At 35.5% G+C, this 27627-nt stretch overlaps 3 protein-coding genes across 3 annotated transcripts; 1 reads left to right on the top strand and 2 right to left on the bottom strand.

Annotated features, from left to right (window-relative positions):
- The first annotated feature begins 1946 nt into the window (after positions 1–1946).
- Positions 1947–2570, top strand: LOC126792075 (uncharacterized). The gene has a single exon (XM_050518573.1). It carries the CDS (start codon positions 1947–1949, stop codon positions 2568–2570), a length of 624 nt encoding a protein of 207 aa, XP_050374530.1.
- Positions 2571–3401: 831 nt separating this feature from the next.
- Positions 3402–9235, bottom strand: LOC126791354 (oxysterol-binding protein-related protein 4B). The gene is made up of 7 exons (XM_050517793.1): positions 9127–9235; positions 7411–7566; positions 6074–6319; positions 5622–5718; positions 4743–5034; positions 4399–4501; positions 3402–3887 (listed from the first exon to the last, which is right to left on the bottom strand). Exons 1-7 carry the CDS (start codon positions 9127–9129, stop codon positions 3630–3632), a joined length of 1155 nt encoding a protein of 384 aa, XP_050373750.1. The 5' UTR covers positions 9130–9235; the 3' UTR covers positions 3402–3629.
- A 12193-nt stretch (positions 9236–21428) lies between these two features.
- LOC126791547 (uncharacterized) lies at positions 21429–24672 on the bottom strand. Its single transcript, XM_050518008.1, has 8 exons — positions 24514–24672; positions 23947–24037; positions 23386–23505; positions 23206–23284; positions 22806–22892; positions 22022–22084; positions 21675–21792; positions 21429–21630 (listed from the first exon to the last, which is right to left on the bottom strand). The coding sequence occupies exons 2-7, from the start codon at positions 24003–24005 to the stop codon at positions 21715–21717; spliced, it is 486 nt and encodes a 161-aa protein (XP_050373965.1). The 5' UTR covers positions 24006–24037; positions 24514–24672; the 3' UTR covers positions 21429–21630; positions 21675–21714.
- Between the last annotated feature and the right edge of the window lie 2955 nt (positions 24673–27627).

Genomic DNA, 27627 nt, shown 5'->3' with positions numbered 1-27627 from the left:
TTCTTGACATATACTTCAAACTTCTGAACATCATTGACCTAAGAACTTTCTTATGTTCCAGAACCCATTGTAAAAAACACAATCAACATATCAGTAGTGATGCAACGGAAAATAACAATAACAACTTGTTTCAGGTGAACCTGCACTATCGGTGCACTTGCACTGACAGGGAGAAAACATGTGAACTTGCACCGGCTGTGTAAATGCACTGAAAACTGATTTAACACTGAAATCAGGTCAGAATATGGAAATCAGATTGATTTCTTCCAAGGGGACAACGACGTTTGCACAACGGTGCTTGCTCGACAGCCTGTACGCTTTTGAGAAATGAGCCAAACGATCTGGAGACTTCGACTACGGGCCTCAACGACGGCATGCTCAGAGAACACTGCTGAACTTCAAACAGCAATACCGAGACTCTTAACACCGTCTGACAAAACATCATCGCCAGACGTACACAACACTGATTTGAGATAAGAAATTTGTATTCGGGCTTGATTTAGTCAATAAAATTCCAAGTTAAAAAATTCCAAGTTTTTTTTAAAGAAAAATTGAAATTCCAAGTTAAAGAAAAAAAAAAGCAATTCCTTCGCTCGTACGCTTATAGGAATAATACAAATTGACATGACAGCTCTACCAACTTTCTCAGTAAACGACGCTTGTTTTGATTTGTCAGTTTGTCACCAACTTGTTGAACTTCAATTATGTGACATTGTAAGTACTAAGTAGGGTGAGCAGTAATCGAGTTAAAGGCTAAAAAACAAGCAAATATGTGGTCATGATCTCCATTAACATTGTATACAATTTTTGTCACATTCGATGTGCTTTGTGAAGTTCCTGGTGCCAAAGCCCTTTCCCCACGGTTACCTCTATAGAAAAGCTTTGGAAAGAAGTCACATGTAAGTCATCGGAAAATTGCAAAGAATTCATGGCCCTTTGTCACCTTTCTGAAGACCCAACAAAAAAGTTCATGGAATAAGATGGGATAGTGATTTCATTTTGTTGACTGATTAAACGACTCGGTCAACAAGTTTCTGTATCATCATCGATCATGAATTGCAATAATTCGAAACTGAGACATGGTCTTGTGTTAGGTGTGGCATTAGAGATTGAAATTAACTAGCTAGAAGCATCATTTGGATGAACATATGTATCATCTTGTAGCCCTAAACAAAAATTCGAGTTTAACATCGTAGTAAAGTAAAAAAAAAACATATCATCTAATTATTTATTCAAAAGTTTTTATTAAGTCTTCATTATAAAGTTCTCATTTGAATCTCTCCTCACATATCAAATCAAAGATATAAACTTAGAGGATAGGAACGATACTAGAGGAGGGATCACCCCTAGCTTCCGCAAACTTAATTTGTTTAAAATTCTAAGGATGACTTTATCAAATTAATGGTTTCTCATTCAACAAATTAATTGCATTTCAATGTTTCTGAAGAATCTAATACTCCGTTCAAAAGAGAATATGATACTAGATCGAATGACGTGCACTTGGGATAGGTCAACTACAAAAATGAACTGATCAGCTTCAGTTACTTTCCCCGACGGAGAAGGCAACCCTATTTATTCATGTTTCTTCAGGCAATGACAACTACTTCTTTTAGCCTAAGGATGACAATTACCAAAATATGAAAGATCATCGATCTGTTTAGGAAATGAAACTCGAAACTTATGTACTCTGGGTAATTTTGAGGTAATAGTTTCCACGTTCATACGAATTGACACATTCCACTGTGACAAGCAAACACTACATTTTTGATTTTTCTATGAATATATTTGTAGCTGGGCAGCTAACTAAAGGTTTTCCATTCAAGTCATTTGAATTATTATTTCTCAACTCCTATCTATACATGGCCACCATATATATATATAATTCACACCTTCTTCCTTCTTCCTTCTTCCTTCTTCCTTCTTCAATTCTCCCGAACAATCAAAACATGGGTGCTTGCTTGTCTTGCATACCAAAGCCAGAAGAACCCCAGACCAATGTGCGCGTGGTTCATCTCAACGGCTACGTCGAAGAGTTCGAGCATCCAGTTCAGGTCAGTGAACTCACCGGAAAGCCCCCTAAGCACTTTGTGTGTACACCAACTCAGCTTCTGTCAACTGGCTACAAGCCATTGAAGCCGGACACTCTTCTTCAGCAAGGCCAAATCTACTTCTTGCTGCCCTATTCTGCACTACAGAGTGATGCTTCTCCCATGGACTTGGCTGCCGTGGCCCGGAAGTTAACGGCTTTGGGAAGAAGTGGTAGTAAAAGGAGTAATGAAGGGTTGGGAAGGTCTGGTAGTTCGTCGAGGTCCGGTGATCAGATGAGTCCTATGCATTGCTCTAGTCCAGTTTGGAGTAACTACTCGTCGTCACCGGGGAGAAGCAGTCCGGGCCGGTTTATTGAGCCGGAGGGTAGCCCTAGCCGGATGGAGATGTATGGTGCGCAGAGGTCTACAAGAGCAAGGTCATGGAAGCCACTGTTGGATACTATATCAGAGAGACAGCTGAACCGGAGAACGGAGTCGGATTTGCAGGAGAAGAATGTGGAGGCAGCCAAATATCTAAAGTGAATTGGATGAAATGATGATCAGGTATATAGAAGTAGTATAGTAATTGTGGTAAAGAAAGACATGAATGGTGTTTTGGTTTTCACTTTTCATATTCTGAATGTAATGGGAGTTTTGTTATGGGAAAATCATATAGAAAAGCTTTGCTTAATTTGGGTTTTGATGGTTTGTAAATCTCTGTCTTCATATCATGGCCAACGAACTGGATTTTTCAAATTCTTACTTTGAAGTGATTTCTGCTGATAGTTCATGGGAGAAGACTGTCTGCAAGTGTTCTTGAATCAACCATTAATGGGATTTTTTTTCAAATATTTCCCCTAAACTAACATTAAGAGGCCCTTTGGATAACTTCCGAACTATTCTTTGTTTCTTTCTTTTGTGGGATGATGATTAGTTAGAGGCTCCTTCTCTTCTGATACATTAACCAGATTAGATTATTAAGAGTAGACTGTTCTTTGCACATTATGTTCAAGTCAATACACCAATTTGGAATTGTTATCAAAACGCAGTTGTACTTTAAACTTGGTAGTGTGCATGTACATGAAGTTTGGTTGTCATAGGAATACAGCAATGAATTCTTTAGGTCCACTTCGTCCATTGATATTTAAAGATGCAGGGGGCAACTTGTAGCAGCCTATATTATTTGATGGACAGTGTATAGTTGGACTAAATTCATTACAATGTGCAACCTATTTATATAAGGAGCTCAAAAACATTGACATAACGCATCAGATTGCATAGAAATTTTCCTCGAACGGCACCAAGATTTTGCAAAACATTTAATCCTCATCAGGTTGCCTATATATTTTGAAACTTCACTACTTTCTTCAGCCACGATTAAATGGTGCCATTTTTTCTCAACCAACACGGTTTGGTAGGTTTCTTTCATGTACTTGTAATTCAGAAACAAAGCAATTTAATTGACACAGGTGGGTTGTTGTTCACTTGTTCAACATCTAGCTACTAATAACAGTCCCACCATCACAGCAAAAAGTCCATGAATCTAGAGAAGAAAGTGTTGAAGCCAATAAGCTTTTTCTGATTTTTGATGCAAATTATAACCTATGAGATGGATACAGATATGGGAGCAGGAGAGACCCACTTGTGAATAGGTGAGCAATCCCATCCAACTTCTTTGCTGTATTTCACAAAGAAATGTTTTGGAGCCCAAGTTTCACCTCTTGATTCTCTTTGTCTAGTTAGCTCCCTTTGTTTTTCTTCAACTTGTGTCTTCTCTTCTCTTGCTCTTCCCCAGTCCTTGTTAAGGATAGCTTGGCTTAACAAACCCCAGATCACAACTGACTCACTAGGCCAGACTCCCTATATTTCAAATGAAATGAACAATAAATAATTTGCAAATGATATAATGTTAGCAATGTCTCAATTACTTATGCCGGTCCACGAACAGCCAAACATTTTCTATTAAGAAAATTAGCAGAAAATATACAGTACTAATATATGGAACTGTAGCTGACTATAGATAACGTATGACGGCCTGCATATTCTCTCATAGCTGACTATGGATAATGTAATGTTATTAGTAGTTTTAATAAATATTATTATAACCGTGCACAAGTAACATCGCATTTATGAAATGAGCAATCAAACTTAGTCAGCTTTTCATGTATAAACATATACAGAATTTAACAATATTTCTACATTGATTGCTAGACATGTCGCTTATCCTAAATCATTTACTTGACATATAAGAAATGGGAAAGATTTTTGCCTAAAAACAAACATCCAAATGCATAAAAATTTCTCTAAGGAGAAATTGACTGCAGAATTTCAAGCCAAAGCATTTAAAGTTGGAGAAGTAGAAATTAGTTACCTTTGGATCTGTAAGAACAGGAGCCTTGAGTCCTAAGATGGCTTCTTTCGCATTGTATATAACTGTTTCTTTCCCACTGCTAACGTCCTTCAATTTGACAGTTCTGCATTGGAATATATTCAGGAACATCAATCCTCAATAGGCTTTAGTGTGTTAGATGACACAATTGTCGCAACATGCTTCAAAGGTCAAAAATATGATTCATTTGAAAAGCAGTCTAGAAATGTTTTGAAATCAAGGATCTATGAGATATAAGGCAAAACCGAGTCTGTCATATAAAAAGGCAATAGACGAGACTAATTGTATTTGTTACATACATGGAGATCTTTGAAATAGTGAATTACCTATCCCACTGACCATCTATCTCATAAAGAAGCTTCAATGATGATGAATCAAAGATCTTTCCCTTAACTGATCTAGGATTTCCCCTAAGACCAAAATAGGAACTACTTCCATAGTGCAACTCAGCTTCAAGGCCGGTTTTCTGACAGCGGATCCTATGTTCACCAACCCAATTAACCGAAGGTAACGGGAGGAATTTGATCACGAGTTTTGGGGAGTTCATTTCATAAGTTTCTCCGTGATTCAGGAGCTTCAGTTCTCTTTTCCCATGCACCTCAGCTTCCACTGAAGTACCTGCAAAATGGTTCTCGATCAGAAATTTAAAAGTAATACTTATATAAACACAACAGAAAAAAGAAGAAACAACTATCAGTAAAATGTGTAGAAAAATGAAATCCTTGACCACTTGTGCATTTCATATTTTAAACTAAGAGAATATTTTCTTTTATGTTTTGGAAAAGATCTTATTAACTGTTTGTAGGTTTGCAAATTGCGATATATAGAACATAAGAACTAAACACTGATCACTTGTCAAAGGGTCACTAGATAAATTTACAAAGTAAAGGAAAAAAAAAAACACAGTTTGGACATGGATATTGATCATATTGTTTTTCACACTCGATAAAAATATCTGTTTGAGGTGTTAATAAGAGGAACTTTTTATTCACACATATCTAAATTGATGCAGTTGACTGGTATCTGGCAATGGAAACAAAAAGCTATATAAGCTGAAGAAATGGGAGTGTTGTTTCTTTCTGATTTCATTTTCAGATTTCAAAGACTTCAGACATGATGAGAAATGTTTAGTTTGGAGTCTATTTCACATTAACACTTTTATTTTTCTTATATATATTTTTATTATAATTAAGATATCTAATTACCATAGAATTTGGGGGAAGGATGCTGACACCATATCATTTCAACGTTGGATTTCTCATCAGTTGCATGCAGTGCAGTGACTGGTGGATGATGTGAAATCTGCAAGAATAAAACCCAAAATTCAATCACATCCTAGTGGAGCCATGGATAAAATCTCCACAAACTCGCAAATGTAGAGCTAATATCAGGTGCACAACTTGGGATTTGTAATTTCCTAACAAGCTTCACCACGTGGTGAGGCTAAACTGGAACTTGCGCTTGGAGAAATTGCTTGTGTCACAAGTTAAAGTTGGAATATCCAAGTTCCACCTCTAATCCCATTTCACAATAAATTCAGAGCTCTGAGAATTTATGTATTCTCGTACAAGCTTGAGAATTTTGGATGTGGCATTCTGTACTCTCAACTGTATGTGAGCAAAAACTTAATAATCAGCAGTAAATAGACTACAAGTACCTGCTCAAGTAGGACATTGAGGTTTCCCCTTGACACATGATGAGTTTCCCCAAGAATGGGGTTGAATGGAGCCATTCCAAATATCACAGGACGCAAAGTAGAAATACTCCATGATACAACCGCTGTGAACCTGTCCTTTGGGGTTTCCCCATTGTTGCAACTCCCTAACATATCATTGTTAATGCAGTATACTGATTCGCCGAAACATTGGAGGTGTGACTTTGGTGTGTTAAAGAGAGGTGACAGCTGAAATTGCAGGAGGATAAAAGATCAGCTACAGTTGACTATTTTACAATCAAGAATCCTTTACTGTGGGATAAATTGTTAAATAAATAAAATTCCATGATGTGGTCCTAATTCTTAAACCGTAAAGACCAACCTACACCAGCAGTGTCTACCTCTTACATATATACTATGCAGGGGCAAGAGCCTAGTCTTTCTAAACTAAATGGCCTTAGTCTCAATAGATAGTACACATCTATACTTCATATTTATTTGTACCAAGGAAATCAATAATGTTGACAGCTATGTAGCACGGACACGGACACGAGTGTCCGTATTGGACACGATTCGATACGTAGACACGGCATATAAAATTTTTTTTGGACACGGACACGTGGTGGACACGTCAATTAAAATTATTTTAATATATATATATTTATTAAAAAAATAATTTAAAAATTTGAAAGTATTTAGATGTGTATATATATTAAAGTGTGCATAAATATAACAAAAACTGAATCTGTTGGAATGGTTGAGGATTTGTTGGATCATTTGGATGACCAAGGTTCGAATCCCACCACAAGCATTTTTATTTTTATCATGAGTTTCTCTCCTTATATATATTAAAGTGTGTATAAATATAACAAAAACTGAATCTGTTGGAATGGTTGAGGAGTTGTTGGGTGCCTTGGATGACCAAGGTTCGATTCTCACCATAAACACTTTCACTTTTATTATGAGTTGGTGCGTGTCCGCGTGTCCAATTTGGATACTCGCGTGTCCGATTCCGACACTCGCGTGTCCGGGCCGTGTCCAAATTGAGTTCGCGTGTCCGAGCGTGTCCAAGCGTATCCGAGCGTGTCCGTGTCCGTGTCCGTGTCGGACACGCAATACGGACCCTTGGCCGCGTGTCCGTGCTTCATAGGTTGACAGTATAGTTTCTTATCAGTCAAAATAAAAAAAATCCACAAAACCCTCCACTAACCATGCCTGTGCTGAAAAAAGACTAGTAATGTTACTGATAATTGCTATAGAAGTGATATTTATTTATTTTCTTATCCAAAGTAAAACATATAGAAGCCTATAAAGAGCCAAAGTTAATATAATTAATTTACCTGGAAGCGAGAGAGATCTGATCCTGGCCGTACATTTCTGAATAGACTTAAGACGCGCTTAAGTATATTAGGAGCTTTGAGATCAGCATTTGTTTCACTTTCTAGTGACAATGGCTTTGTGAAGAAAACAATTCTCGTCTTGTCCTCTTCTGAGACCTGCATACACCAAACAATTTGCAATAGTTTTAAACGTTACTCTTTTTCTTTCAGAGTATAGCTTGAACCATGGGACTTGTTATATTTCACCAAGAACATCCATCAAGTTTAAGAAAAGTGCATTTTGATTGCCTTGTTTTGATATCCAAAATGAAATTATAGAGAAAGCTACTTCTTATGGTGTTAGCTACCACTAGACAAGCAATAAGGAAAGTACATATATTTGTGGCACAACTGCCACAACATTGGTATTCTCAAGTTTCAATATGAACATTCTAAATTTTTAATCAACAATATACTATCAATCATACACTTTCAAACATGGGAAATGCATGATTTAAAGACTGACCATCTTGGTTTTTCGATATACTAATATCCTAGGTATTTTGCTGTTTCTATACCTAAATTCTTTTTTCTTTGGCAGAAAACATCATATATCCTACATTCCTAGGAGAAATCCAATAGTAAAGAGCAGTGTTAAAGCCAACCTAAGCTGCTGCCAAATGCCAATGAGAGCATTAGCTTGCAGCTTTGCCGGCTTGCAGTACAAAGCTTCCAAAAGAACTTCAGACAAAGCATTAAAAATCAAATTTGAGTTTTCTCTTCTAATTTTAATATGAAGTAAAGAAAAAGCATTCAAACTAAGTTGAGGAACCGCGTTGAGACCGCCTGGCCTGGTTCTGCCGATTGGATTTGGGGCCACCATAGATTGTTGATCATCTTGGAGAAGGATTCTTTGTAGTTTAATTATCCCATTATTCAGACATTTTCATGTAAATGCAACGAAAGGATAAACAGACTTTACGAGTTGCTTATGGATGAAGTAACCACTGGTTACATGGATTTTCAACAAATTCACAAACGTATGTCGATGACGGAGAATTTGAAGTATGTCGCACGTTAAAGTATCCGGTCGTTTTCAAGAAAGAATCTTTCTTTGCTGTTTGAATAAACAAAATATTCCGGTAGTTTGTTCCCTTTCTCTTGTTGGAAGCAAATTTCCGGAAACTTTTCAGAAAAGTTATGCTTAATAAAAGGAAACGGCGAGAAGGTGAAGAAATGAAGTGAAAACTTAGATTAGGAGGCTCTACAATTTAGAATGGTGCATGTTATTCTAGTCATTGCGTTACGCGAAGTGGCAGAAGAGGGAAATAAAGAAATGAAAAGATGCCACCACCCAAAGCAATTTTCTTTGCACTTACACACACAACAAAATCATTCAAACAAAAAATAATACAAAGAGTCTGAGCCTCCTCCAATCAAACGCATCATGTATTCATGTTAATATATCATTTGCAGCAGCTAAATGAATGGTGAATCATTTTTATTTGTGTTTTCATCATGTTGTTTCGTTGTTTAGTCGGAAATATTCGAACTCTGGTTTTGAGCGAGAAGAAAGAAAACGAAGACGGAGAGAATGATAGGCGAGACAAAACCCAGCAATGGTTTACGGGTTAAAGAGAGAGATAGGGGAGTGAATACTTATAATACAAAAATAAACAAACCCAGAACAAGGAAAACCAGAATGAATGAGAGAAAGAAAGTGAGAGAGATGTGTACCATTTGAGGAGGCTGATGATGATGAAAGTAGCAGATGGTGAAGAGAGAGACGGAGATATGTGATCGAAGGAAAGAGAATGGTGAAGTTGAATTTGGTCTGAAAATGAGAGAGAGAGATAGAGAGAGAGAGAGATATTCACGGGCTAAACGGGGGGTTTTATAGGCTCCGCAAACCGAGTGCTGATACTACTTTACAAAATTACTTAATTAACACCTTCTAATTATTGCATCAATATTTCGGTAATGACTAACTAGCATTGTCGCAGGCGCATACCCACTAACTTATTTAATCAATGCTTCAAGAAACACTATCATTAGTGCCATATATGAATATGAGATTTTATCACCATTTAGCTGCAGTTTTCATCCTATATGATAGTTTAGCCAATTTTTAATTTTTCCATGGAATACAAAAGAAAGAGTGAGCGTGTTGGGAATGTAACTGAATGAGAATATGAGATAGTACCTCCTTTTTCTCCTGAAAATGTGGTCATTAATCTGTTGAACCATATGCAAAGTTTTTTTTATCAATTTGTCTATTTTGTTCTCTTTTTACTTGGTTTAGAATTTTTCATCTAGGGGTATTTTTGGTATTATTTGTTTGACAATTTCATAAGCACTATTTGCTTAATTAATATGATGATTGTAGTTTATTCAAAAATATATATATATGATGATTGTAGCGTTTATGCCACTAAATCAAATGAAATTTTTAAATAAGTTTTAGTTTTTTTTCAAAATTTTCTTTAAATTTCTAAAACATAAGACATGAAAAAAAAAACACAATAAAAAAGACAAGAAATTAACATGATTAATACGGTAATTTCTAGGCCAAACAACAAATCCACGTTAAACTGTTTCATCTCCCTCTACGACTCGGTGGGATTCGATCTGAGTATGAGAGGTTCCATAGATAATCTCTTACCACCAGCTTGGGCATTGATGATGGTTAAAAGATGAAAATTCTTTAAAAGTACATAATATTCGAAAGTTGAAGAGTTCCACTCACTTTTGCTAGCAGAATTGGAAAAATAGATGGTGAGTTGATTGGTAAAGAAATTGTATAGATCCTCTTGATTTTGATATGAAATTTAAAAGGGCATGACTATTACCACCGTACAATCCATTTTATTCACCGTACATTCTCTTTACACTCTGAATATAATTTTTAAATTTCAAATTTACTTTATTCACTCATTTACGGTATCTAAATTAGTCTTTTTTTTAATACTGTTTTGTTCACCCGTTAAATACTCAGTTTCTTTCTCTACATATCACTCATCAATCTAATTCTTTTGTCATAAAACTCAATCAATTCTCCTCTCGATCTCTCTTTCATAATCCTATGTCTTCAGTCTTCACCCAAATGTTTTACACGTAGATGATTTTTATGAATCACATTTTGGCCTTCTCAAGACAAAATCGGCATTCATCGTTTCTTCGATCATTGTATGATCATTTGTTGAGTTGATCTCTTAGGATTTGGACCACTGGTTTTGGGAAATCACTATAAGGTAAAGGGATATGTTTCTTCAAGGGAAACAAAGGAAGAGCAGGACATGTGAAATAAGTTTTAATTATAACATATTTAGGTTCGTGAGTGACACTGGTCATTAATTTACAACACTGATCTTCCAATTACTCTCAAGGCCTTAAGAGAGCTCAGAGTATAAATATGAAAAGAATCAGCATAAAGCATTAGCCGTGTAGTCGTGTAGTCATTATTTATATCAAATTTATTGTCCTATAATGTAATTTTAGATTAGATTATTATAGTCTTTTAATAAATCAACATAGGGTGGCAATAACCGCATTTAATTTAAAAATCTTAATCACATTTTAAAAGGGGGTCTTTTTAAAATTCGTAAGGAAAATTGTCTTATTGTATGTGATTTTATGCAAGCGCTTAAACGTTTCATCTTAATTTGTAACAAAACATGTAATGTTCATTCTTACCGTTATCCTTTTTCATTTAGAGGCACCAAAATTAGAGAAAATAATATGATCCCTACTAATTAATTGACAGTGTATTATGTACAAAAGATTCCTAGCTAGGTATAGTAAATTAGTAATTCACCAAGGCTGAAGTTGTAACCAAAGTACTATGTAGTAACGTGTCGGGTTTATTGGCCGTCCTTACTGTGTGCTTGAAACAATATATAATATACGATCACCACAAGACTAAACTGAATCACATTGTTCATGAACTCTGTGCTTATTCTTTTTCTGTTTTCCGTTTTTTTTTATGTACAAATGACGCTTCTTGTGCTTAGGGCATATCGGCGGTTTGTTAACCACACTTCTCGAATTGGTCAATCAATCACCTCATCAAACTAGCTAGTTTTCTCGTAATCTCGTACGCATGAACCCCATTATATAATAGAAGAACAGAAAGATGATTAGAGACCTCTCTTAGTCTCCTTCCCAATCACTTGAACAGATAAATTAGAGGCACGTCTCTTTCGCAGTAGAGTTTTTATTGTACAAAAGTCCCACGTCTCGTTTGTTCCATACTGCCCTATCCTCCTCCGTTCCTATCCAGCTACCCTCCCCCCTCAATTTAAGAGGGAGGCCGGTTTGGGCTCTCTCCACCGCTTGTCTCTCTCTCTGACACCTGGAACTTCACAACACTAAAATGTGAAGAAGCAGTGTTACGTGGTTACGTGCGGAGCCTAGTTTAGCCAACTGCAAGTACAGAACCAACCTTCTGCAGCGGCTATTGAAGGAGGATGAGTGTGGTCAAAGGCAGGGAGGTCACAGTTATCTGTATATAACCACATGCCGAACATCTCCAGCGGTTATTGATTATGGCTGTCAAGTTCTGAATTTTAAATAATAAAATTTAAAATAAATATATTTATATCGTGTACAAAACTTGATTTACAAGATAAATGTAATAGCTATGAAAACTAATTACAAGAAAATTTTCAAAATACAATCGTCATACCCATCTCACTACTTTCCCTAATTCTCTCACCACAAACACGACGATTATCACATGTATAAATAACCATATACTATGGATTGGTGCACCGAGTTATAAGCAACGAATCCAGTAAGTCTTTTAAACTCGTATGAGGAAATTTGACTCCAAATAAACATGCTTATAATATCACTACAAGAAATATAGTCTAAGGGGACAACTAACAAATGTCCCATTTGATACCTATAGGGACACATATATGTCTCTATTGAGCTATAGAGACATTTAGCACATATGTGCCTTTTGCTAGTGTTACTATTGCTAACTTGGACATATAAATTATATGTCCCCAAATATAGTAGGTCTCATAGTATCTCAAACCACAAACTAGATTACAAATACCATGAATGTGTATAAATACACCACCAATTAGAGACACTTTTATGTGTCTTCACTTGACTTTTATTACCTTTTGATCCTGTCCCTATAGTGTGGAGTAATTGCCACTCAAAATTACATATATATCATAACAATAAATATAATATTGTAATATTAATCACAAAAATTCATTACTGTATATATTTGTCATTGAAACAAGATATTCACCAAGACATCAACAAAATCTGAAACACAATATTTACATTCTCAAAACAACTATACAATTAACCACCACAATTGTATACAAGCCTATGTTCTTGAAACTAATCTAACTAAACTTTGATACTTGAATCTAACCACTTCAGAAGTACTTGCCCCATACCTCTACTACTCCCACTCCAGAAGTATTTGCTCCCATACTAGAACCTGGTCCAGTGGTACTTCGCCTCTCCTAAAACAACCAAACATTCTTGATAAGCTTATTGATATATACACAATAAAATAAAACAAGGAAATTAAAAATAATTAATACAATGCTTTGAGAAATGCTTCTAAACTTTATAAACAAAAATCACCAGACTCAATAAACTAACAGTATGACTTACATATTGGTTTATGAAATGATAGAGGCACCCTAGCCTGTTGTATGGTTTACGTTAGTAAGAATATTCATATCCACAGAAGCACTGAGACTGAGACTGAAACAAAGTATTAACAGCAAGAACATAAGAAAAGCCACAGATTATTAAATGATAAAGACACCAACAAAGATTACCTCATGAGCACTTGCCATTTTTTTCATAACTTCAACGAGTTTAATCTCACACTTTAATCTGTAGACTTATCAAACATACATCTACGAGTCAGGTGGCAGATACATACCTATAATGACATTAAATTACAATATCAAAACATGGAATATAATAATGTAATAACCCACCTTAGTGATCTCAAACTTTGAGCAGAACGGACCATATCTATACCCTGTTAAGGTGGAGTCATAACGCAAAGCCATTTCCTGAATCAATTGCCTAAAGCAAAATCGTTGCGCACTCAAATTAGTAAGCTCGCAGATGTACATGCTCAATTAAAGCGGTTCAATTGAAAATTTCTTTTTTTCCATAAGTATGACATGTTAAATAAAAGGTGAATAAAATCATAGCGTTTCTGATATGAGGTTTTCTTCATTAATTGAATTCAAAAGGCTAAAAAAAGTTACATTGACTCAGCAAAAGCTGATGTAGAACACTTAACATGAAAGAAATGGTAGGTAATGACATCATCAATCATTTTAACAAATTTCCAAGGATGTAACTTTACCAAATTTATATATGAACTGCAATGTTAGCTTAAAGGTATTGAAGTATCAAGCTTCATAATCTATAGTGGTACAAATAAAGACTACAAGAACTAAATTTGTTTTGGCAGAGCCAATTGGTTTGTAGAGAAGGATGAGAAATACCTTACAATTAATTCTTCCCATATAAGCTGAGGGAGAGCTGCTACATATAGTTGACCACCTTTTATACACAAGATACCTAGTAGATGTTGAAGTACTTCAGAATCTATTCCATCTTGATCCCCAAACTATATATAAGAATTATCATTATGATGTACATACTAGATAAGTTATTCATCTCACCTTAATCAAATTGTGTAAAGAAAACTAGTCACCACCAGCTAGCAATCTTGATCCTCCTTTTTATAGAACAAGTGCCCTGATGGAACTACTCTCATTATCAGCAACATACAGCTTCGTCATATCTAAAACAACCAAAAATAGTTATATAACTGATAGGAGCACTTTGTGCGACGTTCTTAACATGTTTTTACCTCAATTTGTACTTTACTTAGCCCTTATTGTTGTACTATTGAGTCATTAAGTCGTAGTAAGAGTCTTGGGCGGTATTGGATGCATTTTTGTGCTTACATGAGTTAAAAACGCATAATTGGTCTAGAGTCCTAATTTGACTATGAATCCTTGTTAGGTTTTGAAACTAATTATCTCTTACTTATGATTTTATTTTCTTATTTTCAGATTTGATTGAAGAGATAATTAAAGAAAAAGAGATGGAGCCAAGTCATGCAACAATTAAATAGAGGATGATCATTAAAGGCATAAAACATGGCATGTTTTAGGAAATAAAACATGGCATGTTTTAGGGATTAAAGTATATCATGTTTTAGGAAACAAAACATGACATGATTTAACGGATTAAAGCATTACATTATAATATGAGAAAAGATGCAACTACCCTCATTCTTTCCTCTATATATATATGGCTTCATCTCTCAAATAAGATCACTTCTCATTTGCATTCAAGAGCCAAAACTCTACCAAAATACTACCTCAAACATCATTCATCAAAACAACAATCCATCCTCCCCCATATAGCAATTCCATCTCCACTGAAAATCACTATTGAAGACACACCTCCAAGGTTCATACAACGTGTGATTCTCGCAACTCTTCTCCGTGGGTTTGTTTGTTTTTGATTTTTTACAATACTTTGTCTATGAAGATAAGAAGATTGTAGTATGATGTTTGTGTGAGATTATTTTTTTGTATTAAGAATCAAAATTTTCAGATGGTTATATTGGATTTTGGTTCTTTGCCAAATTGATGGTTTCCTATAATTGATGAGTTTGTATTTCTATTATTGTGTTCTAATCATCTTTCTCATACTTTTAGATAATTTTCAAATATGTGCATATGAATTTAGTGCTTGGATGCAGTCCCTAAAATTGTGTTTAAGTGCTAGATTCATCAACCATATTGACACAAATCGAATCATGCCCTAAGTAGATTCGGTTTGTGTAGATTAAAAGTGGTAAAAATTCTGGAAATTTGCATGTAAAACCATTGTGGGTGACACCATACATGAAACATGTCTCCAACAAAGATTTGGTGCTTAAATGTAATCTTGTTTAATTTCTACTCTAAGTGTTATTGAATTCAATTGCATGCAAATTTAAATTAGACCCTAAGTCAATCTAAATGTTAATTGAAATCTTGCATGATTAGATGATCCCCTAAGGCTCTAATTGTATTGGTGTCTAAAAAGTATGTAATTGGTCAAATTAGAATGCATGATAGATTCGAACTTGTAATTATGTGGTGTAATGGTAAATTTGATTTAAGTTTGTTAAAGAGAAGTCGATCATGTAAATAGTAATTTAGGTTTTATTTTAGTATGTAACAATCAATCTCAAACCCCCCCCCCCCAAATTATTTGTTAACACTAAAAGTTTAGAGTTCCCTTCAATTCCCCGGAAAGAACGATCTCTCCTTATTTTATACTAACGATGATGTTTTATAGAGTTTATTATAGACGTTTTAATTAACGTTCTATCAATAACCAGCAAAACTTCGATTACGAGAATAAAATATGAGAAGCCTTAAATAATGATTCAAGGTTATGGAGATAATATAACTAGAATCTTTAATATAATGGAAATGTTATCCAAGTCAATAATTCACCTATAGTTCTTCATTGTTCCTAATAAAAAAAAGGTTTACACCTTGCAATTGAAGGTGGTTCTAATATTAATAGAGTGCATTCTCTTCCTTTCCCTTTGCAATAAGAGCCTTTGGTTAGAGTGTGTTTCCTTAACAAAGTCAATCTCCCTAGTAGGGAGTCCCTACAATTCCAAAGGTATATTATAACAAGAACACATTTCTCTACATGACAATATATTATACACCATCACAATCGATCAAGTGTAAATGTCTAATGCATAAGACTCATAAAATTTTGATTTTCGAGAGCTACCTTCAGTCTTCGTTTGGTTTCACTCCAATGACGGTGGTGATGCCACTAACTTTTGAAGATCTAATTCCCAGTAAAGAAGCGAATGCTGAAGCATATAGCTCAACCTAAAAGATCCAACCCACAAAATTAACATCAATTGAGGGGAATACATAACATCAGAGGCAATCAAATCCAATGAATAGATACATGAAACTGAAAAAAAAAACCATTGTATCATCCTTATTAAGTTTTGAAATTGGGATCGTCACCTGGGCTAGGACTTGGGAGAAGATAATCTGACGCCATTCGCGTCTACACTGGAAAAGATGGCGTTGTGCATCTGAATCGGCAAGAGGACAATAGAATATAGTAGAGAGGAGAGAGATCAACGGCCGATTTAGAATGAGGTTAGAAGAAGAAATAGATATGGCATAGATCTCAACTCTCAAGTCGGGAGAGAGCAAGAGAGATAGAGAGAGGGCAGAGAAAACCTAGATCTATCTGGGTCGAGAGAAAGAGGCATTATAACTATTATAACTATTGGGCATTTGATCAATTAAGGTCTCATCCAACGGCTACTAATATCCGAAGTTGATAATCATAAAATAAGTATTCTACTATGGGTATATGCATGTATACTATCAAAAAAAAATTATACAAAAGAGGAACACATAAGTGTCCTTATATACAAGTATAAGAATTTTGGGACACATAAGTATGCTTTTTGCTAAAATAGGGACACATGATTTGTGCCTACTAAATATTTGGCACACATGCTAATATATGTCCCCAAATGAAGAGATTTAAGAACACTAGTTCAAATGTCTCCATAACCCTTATTTATAGTAGTGATATAAGCAACGACATTTTTATCCACATAACACACTTGCATAAATATATGATAAAAATTAGTGTTTCATGCATAAAAACATAGTTTAAGAACTCACATAAATATACAACAAATGAATGAAATAAGAAAACAACAATTCAACCATAACTATGAAACCTTCATTTGGAAACCAAGATAATAACTCACACTCTGTTTTCTTTTAAAACACAATATTCATTTCTCAAAGAAAAACACATGACAAATTCATAACTTGGGAATTTAACAACTCAACAACAAATAAAACATAACACACTTGAATTTCTATTTTTAAACATGCACTCATGAGACTCAAATAACACCACTTGATACCTTTCATACCATGTAACGGCGGACATATTAGAGGTTTAACTTATCGTAACCAATCACCTGGCCAAATGCTTGGTTCTCAATTTAATTGCCACTGTGACCTAGGTCTAAAGACCAGAAAATATTTTTAACACAACTCGAATGTTAAAAAACAACTTATACTACATATCAATCCCTTCATGATAATATTGTACATAAATCCAAGTGACTCACGCAACAACACAATATAAACAAAACCATGTCAATAAACCAATTTACCGGAATGTACATTTTCTTCAATTCCGGTCCCTTCCGCCAACATTATCAAATAACCACATTCAATAAACTAATTTACCGGAATATACATTTTCTTTCCTTTCGGTCTCATCCGCCAACATTAACAAATTACTTAACAATAACTCTATAAAATATAATATAACGTGTATATGTATATTGTTATTACCATTAAATATACATATACATATACAGTTAACAACATGCATAATCCAATTTCATTCTCAACAAAAACCATAGTGCATGACCACCAAAACCTTTTAAAATCATTTTATTAAATACCATTTTACTTACCATAAACTGTAGACGATTAAGTTCATGTAATTTAAAACCAAAACATATTTTTAAAATATTTTTTTATAAGTTAATGATACATGGACTATATTAACAACTCAAATTAAATTTGTAACAAATGAGGTTTACTTACCTTAGCTCTCGTTGCGTCTTCTACTCAAAATATGGAAAGAAATCCCACATCCACTCCAAACAAGGCATCACGTCCTAGTCATACCAATGCACAACTCAATAACTCTTGAGGTACAAAACAACTAATAAGTTCTATGTCCTCTTCCAATTAATCTAGAACTCGAGGCTAAGCCACCTGAAGCTAAACTTAGTCGAACACACTCAATATTTGTGAAGGTCAGGTCCACACGAATCGACCGCCCAATAATATCATGCTCCCTAATGTATCATTTTTATAACAGTTAGCTACCAATCTTATATGCAGTAATCAAATTGCTCTAAACGCACCACCTCGACTAGCTACTCACACCGACACCATCGCATGTGCGGCATTTTGCCCAAAACTACAAACCTAGAAAATCCAAGACAACTAACACATTAACAAGGAAATGAATTCATTTTGTTACCTGAAGTGACCACAAATCCAGTCAGAAATTGCCGCTAGAAGATCAACCCTTCATTTGCAAATTTGATTTCGGATGCATTAGCAATAACAGAAAGCCAAATTTGAAGCAACTCACCATCGAAAATGCACTGCTCCGCAACAGTGACTTGAATTTTCGAAATCTCAATTGTGAGATTGAATTGGAGTGACTCACTACCACATAGGCTAAGTGAGGAGGAGGAGGACATCGTAGCAAGGCTGGTATTGGGCTGCTCTAACGTCAGTTGAGTTGCAATCGTCGACCAATGCTCTTCAAACTCTAACTTTCAGCTCAAAACGAGCCAACCTAATACCACAGAGAACATTGCAAGGAGAAGAGACGCAGATTTGGACTGTTGCACCGTCAAAGATCGCTGGAATCAAAACCGGGTCTTCGGGTCGTCTTTCGGCTTTCGATGCGTATATGTCAGCACAAAACCACACAATCCACTAGCACAGGGAGGCACGCATGGAGGAGAGGAAGATTTTTGGACCAGTGCCGCCGCCTAGGACCGCCGGAAAAGTTGGGTCGGGTCAGAAAAAGAACTTAGATACTGAAGGCGCGCGCGGAAGAGAAAGAAGGAGAAGGAAATTTTGTTGTCTTGCAATAATGAACCCTAACCAGAAATTTTTCAATTTATACTTCAAATTTCTGGAATCTCAAAACGTCTACTGATTACAACTTTTTCATATGATCTCTAAATTACGTGTGCTACGTGTCTACAAACTCGTATCGACGAGCTGTACAACTTTTATTAAGGAAGTTTTCTAAGATTCCCAACGAATAAAAAAAACAACACTTATACCCTTTAAATTGAACGTTTCCGAGCAATTAATCGTTCAAACACTTTCGTTTTCACCTTCGTAAAATAAAATTGGACAACGACCGACTTAATAATATCCGAGAACTCATTGGAAATTAGATACTAATTTTGGGGGTATTACAATGGCATTATGCACCCCACTTCAATGAATAGGAACTTAATCAAACTCAAAAATTCCTTGGCAATTACTCCCTTGAGTCACCAACCATGCAATGTTGCATTCTTTGTAAATGTGTTTTTAGGAATAAGGTTTAAAAGTTTCTGATCAATTATGAGAAGTTTAATTAGCAGTGTCAAAAGATCAGAAGGCTTTAGGAAATAATAATGAATGCACACTTAGCTAGTCTGTAAGAGACAGACTGTAATTAAGAACCGAGTGTAATTAACTCGCGCGATCACATATATTCAATTGAGACCAAGTGACATGATCATTGATATTTTAAGTGAGCTATCATGGTCACTGATATTCTATTAGGACCTGACTGTGGAGTGTTGCTTTAGTCCAAGTTTTCCACTAGGGGCTCTTTCCAGTTTCCACCATCATTGCTACAAAGTTTGGGCGAGAAAAACATTGATACATGTTGAGAGAAATCATAAAGATATCAATAAGAATTTCTCAAATAAAAAGTATCGTTGAACTCGAATATATTGGAGGTAGAGGTGATGAGGTATACGAGACTTTGCTTCCTACCCTTAGTCTGAATGTAGTCACGATACAAACGACAGATGATTAGCTTACTTAGCTGCGTCATTACCTAACCCGGACTTCTTAACTGCTTATGGTATGAACATGGTAAAGTTCAGAACAAAAGAGATGATCTTTAGTCTTAATTAAAGCATACAGAAGATCGTAAAGTTGCAAAATATTGGTCTAATATGGAGGTTTGCCATGCACTGCTTTGTTGAATCCTCACAAATTGCAGCTTAAACTATCTTAATCATACTCGCTAGGAAATTCAAACATAGCATGATATCGTATGGGCGTGGAAAATAACTATACACACTAAGAGGATTTCTGACTAATGTACATAAATTGGGGGTTCGAGATGACTGCCCTATTCGGCTCTCACAGCCGATGTTAATAATCGACGATTTGAAGCCAGTTTAGACTGGTTTTAGAAACACTGATATATAACAGAACTGGGCAGTACAATGTAGAGAGGTTAGGCTGATCATGATGAACAAGGTGCGTTCTGGCAGGTTGTGTGTACATGTGCAAATACGGATGGAGATGAAAATGGATGTCAATGCCAAATTCCCATATCCCAACCTCCATCCCACCGACATTTTGTTTCTGTGCTACAAATAGCTATGCAGTATTTGGTTTTACGAGTCTTATGAAACGTACTTTGCACCATATAAAATAGACAGCAACCAAATACAACAAAAGGTCAGTTCTAATATTGATTCACATGATATCACGGTGATGTAATTTTGATTCAGAACTCACAAACTCCTTGTCCTCTTCCAATTCAAGGTCTCAACTAAATCACTTTCAACCCTCTTTTAGACCTTTTCATTCTTAGACAAAAGTACAAGTTTCCTGCCATTAGCAGTAGAGATCTCCAAGTATGTTACATGAGAGTGATCATCAAATTCCTAAAATGTAATTTCTCAAGCATTTAAAACAAGGACAGTATTGCTGTTTTACTTCTGGCAGTATCTTTTTTAAACTTTAAACAGAAGAAATGAAAGGCAACTTCCTTCTCAAGGAAAAAAAAAAGCAACATATATGGCTTTAAATGTGTGATTTGGCTGGTAGAAGGGGAAATGAGGAAGGGATGTGAGAGGAGAGGGGAACAACTAAAACAAAATGAGGTGAAGGAAGACAAAACTGGAGATTATAACATGAAATAGTTTTTGATTTCGGCCAATCAACCACTCACTATATCTTCCAGACTTATCATATATTTTCAGACTTCATTAGTTCCTTCTCATAAGTTTCCTTGAGTTCCTTCAAATTTCACAAAAACAAACAGGATTTTGACAAAGGATCCAAAGGTATCATTTTACGAGCCCCTTCTTTATCTATTGACACCAAAACTAATTGCACAAATCTCCAGTGTCAAGATATTAACTATACAAAGCTTCATTCACACTGCTGAAATTAGATCTGAATTTCAAACAAGAAATGTTGGAGGGAACCTAAAGAGAGACATACTTCCAGCGCAAGAACTGATAAACATGACAGTTGTTAAAACATAAAATATCTGTACAGATTGAAACAAAGCAGCGAAACTTAATCCTTTATTTTCAATCTGTTGCATCTGTGCCAAGTTTTTCTTTTTCATTATACATAATTAAGCATAATCTGATCAACCATGATAAACATGAACTCACTCCTCACCAGATGTTTACTGTGGATTTGATGACCGTATTCCATTACGCCTGAAAAATTCTCTAAACCCATAGGCGCTGGTGTCGTTATGGAACTGGAAAAGTGCAAGATCGCACAAATCAGATAATACTTCAAGGACAATGAACCTCAACTTTTGATGCATGATCAAGATCCCAAAGTATAATGATTGTTGTTTGTATGCACGTAAAGGATGCTATTCAAGATTCTCTATGTGATAGACCACAGAAATATGATAAGAATATGATAAAGTCCACCTTTTCAGGAGATAACATTATATTTTATAAGCGAGCTTGAAATCTTACAGGTAGAACCTTCACAGAGTACTTTGTAATGTTAGGATCAGCAACCTTTCCCTGGTTAGATGCCTGCCAGAAAGATGATGTTCATTTAATTTCAGTAGTGGTGTAGTGCCTGAGAGGCATATCAACGTCAAAATTTTGACGAGGAAAGATAATGGAACCCCTGGCACAATGTTTTCGTAACTTCCAGTTAAAAATATAATTCAAAACTCAGAATGAATGCATGCTTTATTTCATATCTGATGACATTGAAAAACACTGAAAAAAAAAAAGAGGAACAGGAACTTCCACTTAGAAAACAAGATAACCTTCATGAAAGAAGTTTCCATTTTATCTCTGTGGAAATCGACCTAAAAAATCTCTTGAAAAAACAGTTCACAAATAACACTGTCTCAATATCTATCAGGCCCCTTTATTTGTTGATTTACCAGTTTAAACTACACAAACAAATCAAAGTCTGTTTTCCTACTCCAATAACTTTTTTCATTTATTTATAGCACTTACTACCAGCATATTGATTATTGACCAAAGAATTACTTATTCAAAGTAGGCACTCACCAATTGGCACCAAGAGTCTCTAAAGCTAAAAGTGGACAACTCCTCACCATTACTCACTCACTCAGTCTATCTATATCATATTCTAACATTCATTATCAAAGACAGTAAACAGAAAAGAAAGAAATTATTGACCTAACCCAAAAAACAAATATGCAGATCTATATAGAAGATTAACAAACAACTAAATCTACTTCAAGAGGCATACAAAACAAAAAGATTTCCCCCTTACTTGTTCTGGACTATGAAATACTTCTATAAATGGATATTCCTTCTTCTGCCGCGTGATACAAAAACCAGGATATTTGGGGCACTCAACCTGAAAAGGTAAACCATATAGAGTATGAATCAGCAGGGAACCTAAGGAACATGAAGATTTCAAAATTATATCAAGATAGGTTTTCTCAATATCCGGATTCCATGAATGCGTTGGGATGAGCACCAATATTAAAGGCATCACTGTGAGTCACATGGTGCTTATAATATGTTTGCAGGATCGGACAAGTCTACCACACACACTTTCACATCATAAAATTTAAACGAAAAATTATACTTTGTAAAAATGACGGTACTAGTTATATCTTATTACACTGGACCGTTGCATATAACTATACGATTCAAACATAACTTACTCGCATGAATTTCACATGTGGATAAAACTCAGCTGCAGCTTCCTCCAATACATTGTCAAGATGTTTTGTTAGATTACACCTGCATCATCCAAACTCTAAAATGAGTGTGTGGACGTTAAAAACTGGAAAAGGGTTAAAACTGAGTAAACAACAAGGTGACATGGAAGGGTTCCAAATGACCTGATGGTGAATGCCACAACAACAGGATAACCTTCATGTAAGAGCTGGACAAATTCACGTTCTGATGTAAAATGGATGACCCTTGATGGCCCGAGATCCTTTGGATAACCAGTGTAATACCTTATAGCACAGACAATACAAATAAGACGATTGAAAGGAGACAAAAACCAGGCCCTTGGTTGGTTCATAATTACGTCGCATGATCCCACTGTATGGATCCAATTTATGTTATTTGGTAATTTGATTGAGTTAAGAAAAAGTAAAGCTAAATTGCTTCCTTTCACTCTATAACATGAAGTCTCATTACTTTCCATTACAAAGTAATATTTACTCTACAGGCAAGAAAAAACTATGTGTGAGTTTTAGAAACTAGAACTCACGAAAACAAATTACTAGGAATAAACAGCTGTAAGCCTGTCATTTATGAAACCAGATGAACAAATCAAACAGACACAACAGTCATATACTGTTGAGAGTCATTAGAAATTGTTTTCAACTCACACAGACAAGAATATACAGACAACAACGTAAGGTCAACAACGAGAAAACAGACGCTCATACTTGGATGTTGAACGCAGATGACTGATCATCGTATCAAAGAATGAAGATGACTCCCCCATTCTGTAGAGCACCACAGCGGCAAGTAAGTATCCTACATATCATTTCCATTGTGAGATCAAAAAACAAGACATTGGCCAATGCATGAGACAGGCAACATATATTCCACATTTCCACCATGTAAAATCAATAAGTGAAAACTCAACACAAGACCAACAAAAGTTATGACCATCTACTCGTCTCCCAAATGTTGTCAATATTGTATAAATTCAGTCACCACTATAAACCCTTGAACCTCCATTCGGCTTTCGTACACTAGCCAAGAAGCTTCCAACCAAAACAGTCAGATATAATGCAACAAAGTTCTCTCAGGCATTTCATCAAACACCTTCAGTACGTAGAAGAAGAAAGAAGAATCTTTATCTTAGAGTTGGGAATTATGGGTATCCCGTTGTTGGTTTGATTGCAGAGAATGGTTAGAGGGCCAAAGTTGCGTTCTTTGATTTGGGTTTGGTTGGTATAGCACAATCGAAATGTGAAGAATAGAGAAAGAGAGATGAGAAACCAAACCTGTTAGTTCGATGGGAGCTGCTGATTCTTCACCAACACCAAACTACTCGCAGTCTTCGCACGTGCCAAGCCTCTCTTAACTCCCCAAGTCTTAAAAGGGTCATGTTTGTTGTTTCCTTGGTATTATGTGGTCTCAATATCACAATTGGGTTTAATTAGGTTTTTGAGTGATTTTTCTTAAGTTGCACCTTAGCTTGGTTTTTCTTTGTTTGATTTGGTTATTGATGATCAGAGAGTTTTATTGTAATGTTGTTCTGGTGAATTTAGGCATAAATGCCGATTTGTACCCTAAATTTGGCTGAAATTGTCAATTTGCACCCCGAACTTGCATTTGAGTCAATTTACCTCCTAAACTTGGTAAAAATTGCCGATTTACACCCCGAACTTGTATTTGAATCAATTTACCTCCTAAACTTAGTAAAAATTGTCGATTTGCACCACATCCGTTAAATTTAACTGTTTTTATCCAATTTTGCGTCAGATGTCATGCACATGAGGGGTAATGTTGTCATTTTCTATTTATATTTTTCTTAAAAATAAATAAAAATATTCTTTAAAATGAGGATTATTTTGTTAATCAAATTATTTATTTACATCTTTTTTTCTACCTACTTAACCCTACTTTGAATTATATATTCAATATACACACCCATTCAAATATAGTGTGTTGTGTATAAATATATTTTTATATGTACACATTGTTGGAGGATGAACAAAACGAGAATAATAACGACGTAATAGAACAGAACGTAACTGTTTATTGATTGATAATGAGGCCAATATATAGGCATTACATAACCACAATCCCGTAGGATTCGGAGTCCTAATCTATTACAGAGATGCGAATCTATCTCTAACAGGAAACCTAATAAGGCTAAGACACACACAATGGTAGAATAGTAATTCTCTCGGAACACACATTTATTTTTAATTTTCAATGTATTTATTTATTTATATTTTTTCTAATATCTTTTAACATACCATATCACATAAAATAATAAATATATAAATCAATAACATGTTTCGAAAAAACAAACATTGTAGCAAGTGTTCCTCTTAAGTAATTTTATTAATTTATTTCATTATTCAATATGAATAAATATATAACGACAATATTACCCCTTAAATACATGACATGTGACGCAAAATTGGATAAAAACAATTAAATTTAACGGATGGGGTGCAAATCGGCAATTTTTACCAAGTTTAGGAGATAAATTGACTCAAATACAAGTTCGGGGTGTAAATCGGCAATTTTTACTAAGTTTAGGAGGTAAATTGACTCAAATGCAAGTTCGGGGTGCAAATTGACAATTTCAGCCAAATTTGGGGTGCAAATCGGCATTTATGCCGTGGATTTATGCTAGGCTGCATGGAATCGGGTGCGGGTACGTGGAAGCAAAGCGTTTGGAAACGCGGAAGCGTTTTTTTTTCAAAAATTAAGGAAGCGGGTGTGTTTTGAAAGCGTCGAAATAATATATATATATATATTATATACTATTTTTATTTTTTAATTATTTTATCTAGTGTTCAAATAACTTGATAACTATTAATAACTTATTTTCTAAACCATGATTATCTTTGATTATAGCATTATTAAAGCTTCATTTCAAAATTCAAACAAAAGAATGTACTACATAGTGTGAAGGTGTTGGGCACGTGCAAATCAAAGAGACATCACTAGATGAAATTGATTAAAAAAAAGTTCATCTTCTCTCTATCTCTCTCTCATTTGGATTTTTTTCATCTATTCACAACTCACCGTCTTCTCTCTCTGTCTCTCTCTCATCTAGATTTTCTTGATATCTCCCCCAGCTCTCCCCCTTCTTTCTGACACATATTAGATTGATTGATGTTATTCATCTTTAATCGCTTAACGAAATTGAAAGAAGATGAGATGACAAAAATAGTCTCAAGACATTGATTGATGAAATAGAGGTAGGGAAGGAATCGCGCTTCCAATTTCGAAGTCAACGCTTTCGCCGCGCTTCCAATTCGGAAGTCAACGCTTCTGCCGCGCTTCCATTTCGGAAGCCAACGCTTCCGCCGCGCTCCCAAACCCACATTTTCCAGAATCGCACTTCCGAGCGCTTCCGCTCCCGCTCAGAGGCGGACCTAGCAGGTGGCAAGCCCAGCTTCTGCTGGGAAGAAAAAAATGGGACACGTTCAAAAAAAAAAATTCTACTGGGGTAAAATTGTAAATTACAAGCAGTCCACCTATTAGTTTTTTGTCTCTTCTCCATGAATATTTTTCTGCTCACCTAGTTTTGAGACACTAGATCCGCCACTGCTCCCGCTTCCGCTTCCGAAGCGGGAATCGGTCGTCCAACCAAGCTTTTGTGCTATGTAGGATTTATGTCTTTGATTGTTTGTGTTCCAGCTTTAATTGGTTTAGATCTTTTTTCAGTTTACATTGTTCCTCTCTTTGATATGATGCAAGGATGATGATTCAGAATATCTGAATATGTGGTGTGCCTTATGCTGTTCTGAGCTTATTTCACTAGCAACCCTAAAAGCAGGGTTAGGGTGACACCGCGAGATGAGGTAGATGAGTTGCCTGAGATTTCAGATGTGATAATGTGACGGTAAGATTTTAGATGGTGTCTTAACTAAACATTACAATTATGGCTTGACAACATCATTTGGTATTTTCGAATTACAAACCGATTGTCTGGCCACATTCAAACCATAGTGAGGACAATGCCTACAGCTCCAGGCAGACTGCTTTTGGGAGTAGAGTGGTTCCTTACAGAAGAGAAGCAGAAATATCAATGAGGCAGAGACTGACGGGAAGGTGATAATACATTGAAGTTCACTCTAATTAATCGTATTTTGCAATCACTCGATGATGCACCTTTTGAACATTACTCTAAGAAATTTTTTGAAGTATGAAGTTATGGTCATCATGGCTCACTAGAAAGAAGTTGGTGAATATTTGATTATGCAGTAGGAGCTGAATGGACTCAAAACATGAGAGTGGGTTTGTTCCTCTTTTTGTGTGTGTGTAAAGTGGGTTTGTTCTAGCTAAGATTAGAAAAACAAAATCGCAATCTCAGAACTTGCCCTTTCTTTTGGATACAGTGAAAACAAAATGTTTACCACCCTGAAACAAGA

This window comes from Argentina anserina, chromosome 4 (assembly GCF_933775445.1).
Source record: "Argentina anserina chromosome 4, drPotAnse1.1, whole genome shotgun sequence".
Classification (NCBI taxonomy): domain Eukaryota; kingdom Viridiplantae; phylum Streptophyta; class Magnoliopsida; order Rosales; family Rosaceae; genus Argentina; species Argentina anserina.
This window is presented reverse-complemented; position numbering and strand designations above follow the sequence as displayed.

Coding starts and splice junctions, on each gene's coding strand:
- LOC126792075 (XM_050518573.1), top strand. CDS start 1,947: ATGGGTGCTTGCTTGTCTTGCATACCAAAGCCAGAAGAACCCCAGACC.
- LOC126791547 (XM_050518008.1), bottom strand. CDS start 24,005: ATGGGGGAGTCATCTTCATTCTTTGATACGATGATCAGTCATCTGCGT. Junction 23,506..23,946: donor CATCTGCGTTCAACATCCAA/GTATGAGCGTCT, acceptor CTGTGCTATAAG/GTATTACACTGGTTATCCAA. Junction 23,285..23,385: donor GTTGTGGCATTCACCATCAG/GTCATTTGGAAC, acceptor TGGATGATGCAG/GTGTAATCTAACAAAACATC.
- LOC126791354 (XM_050517793.1), bottom strand. Junction 6,320..7,410: donor CAGATCTCTCTCGCTTCCAG/GTAAATTAATTA, acceptor CTGCAATTTCAG/CTGTCACCTCTCTTTAACAC. Junction 5,719..6,073: donor TCAATGTCCTACTTGAGCAG/GTACTTGTAGTC, acceptor TTATTCTTGCAG/ATTTCACATCATCCACCAGT.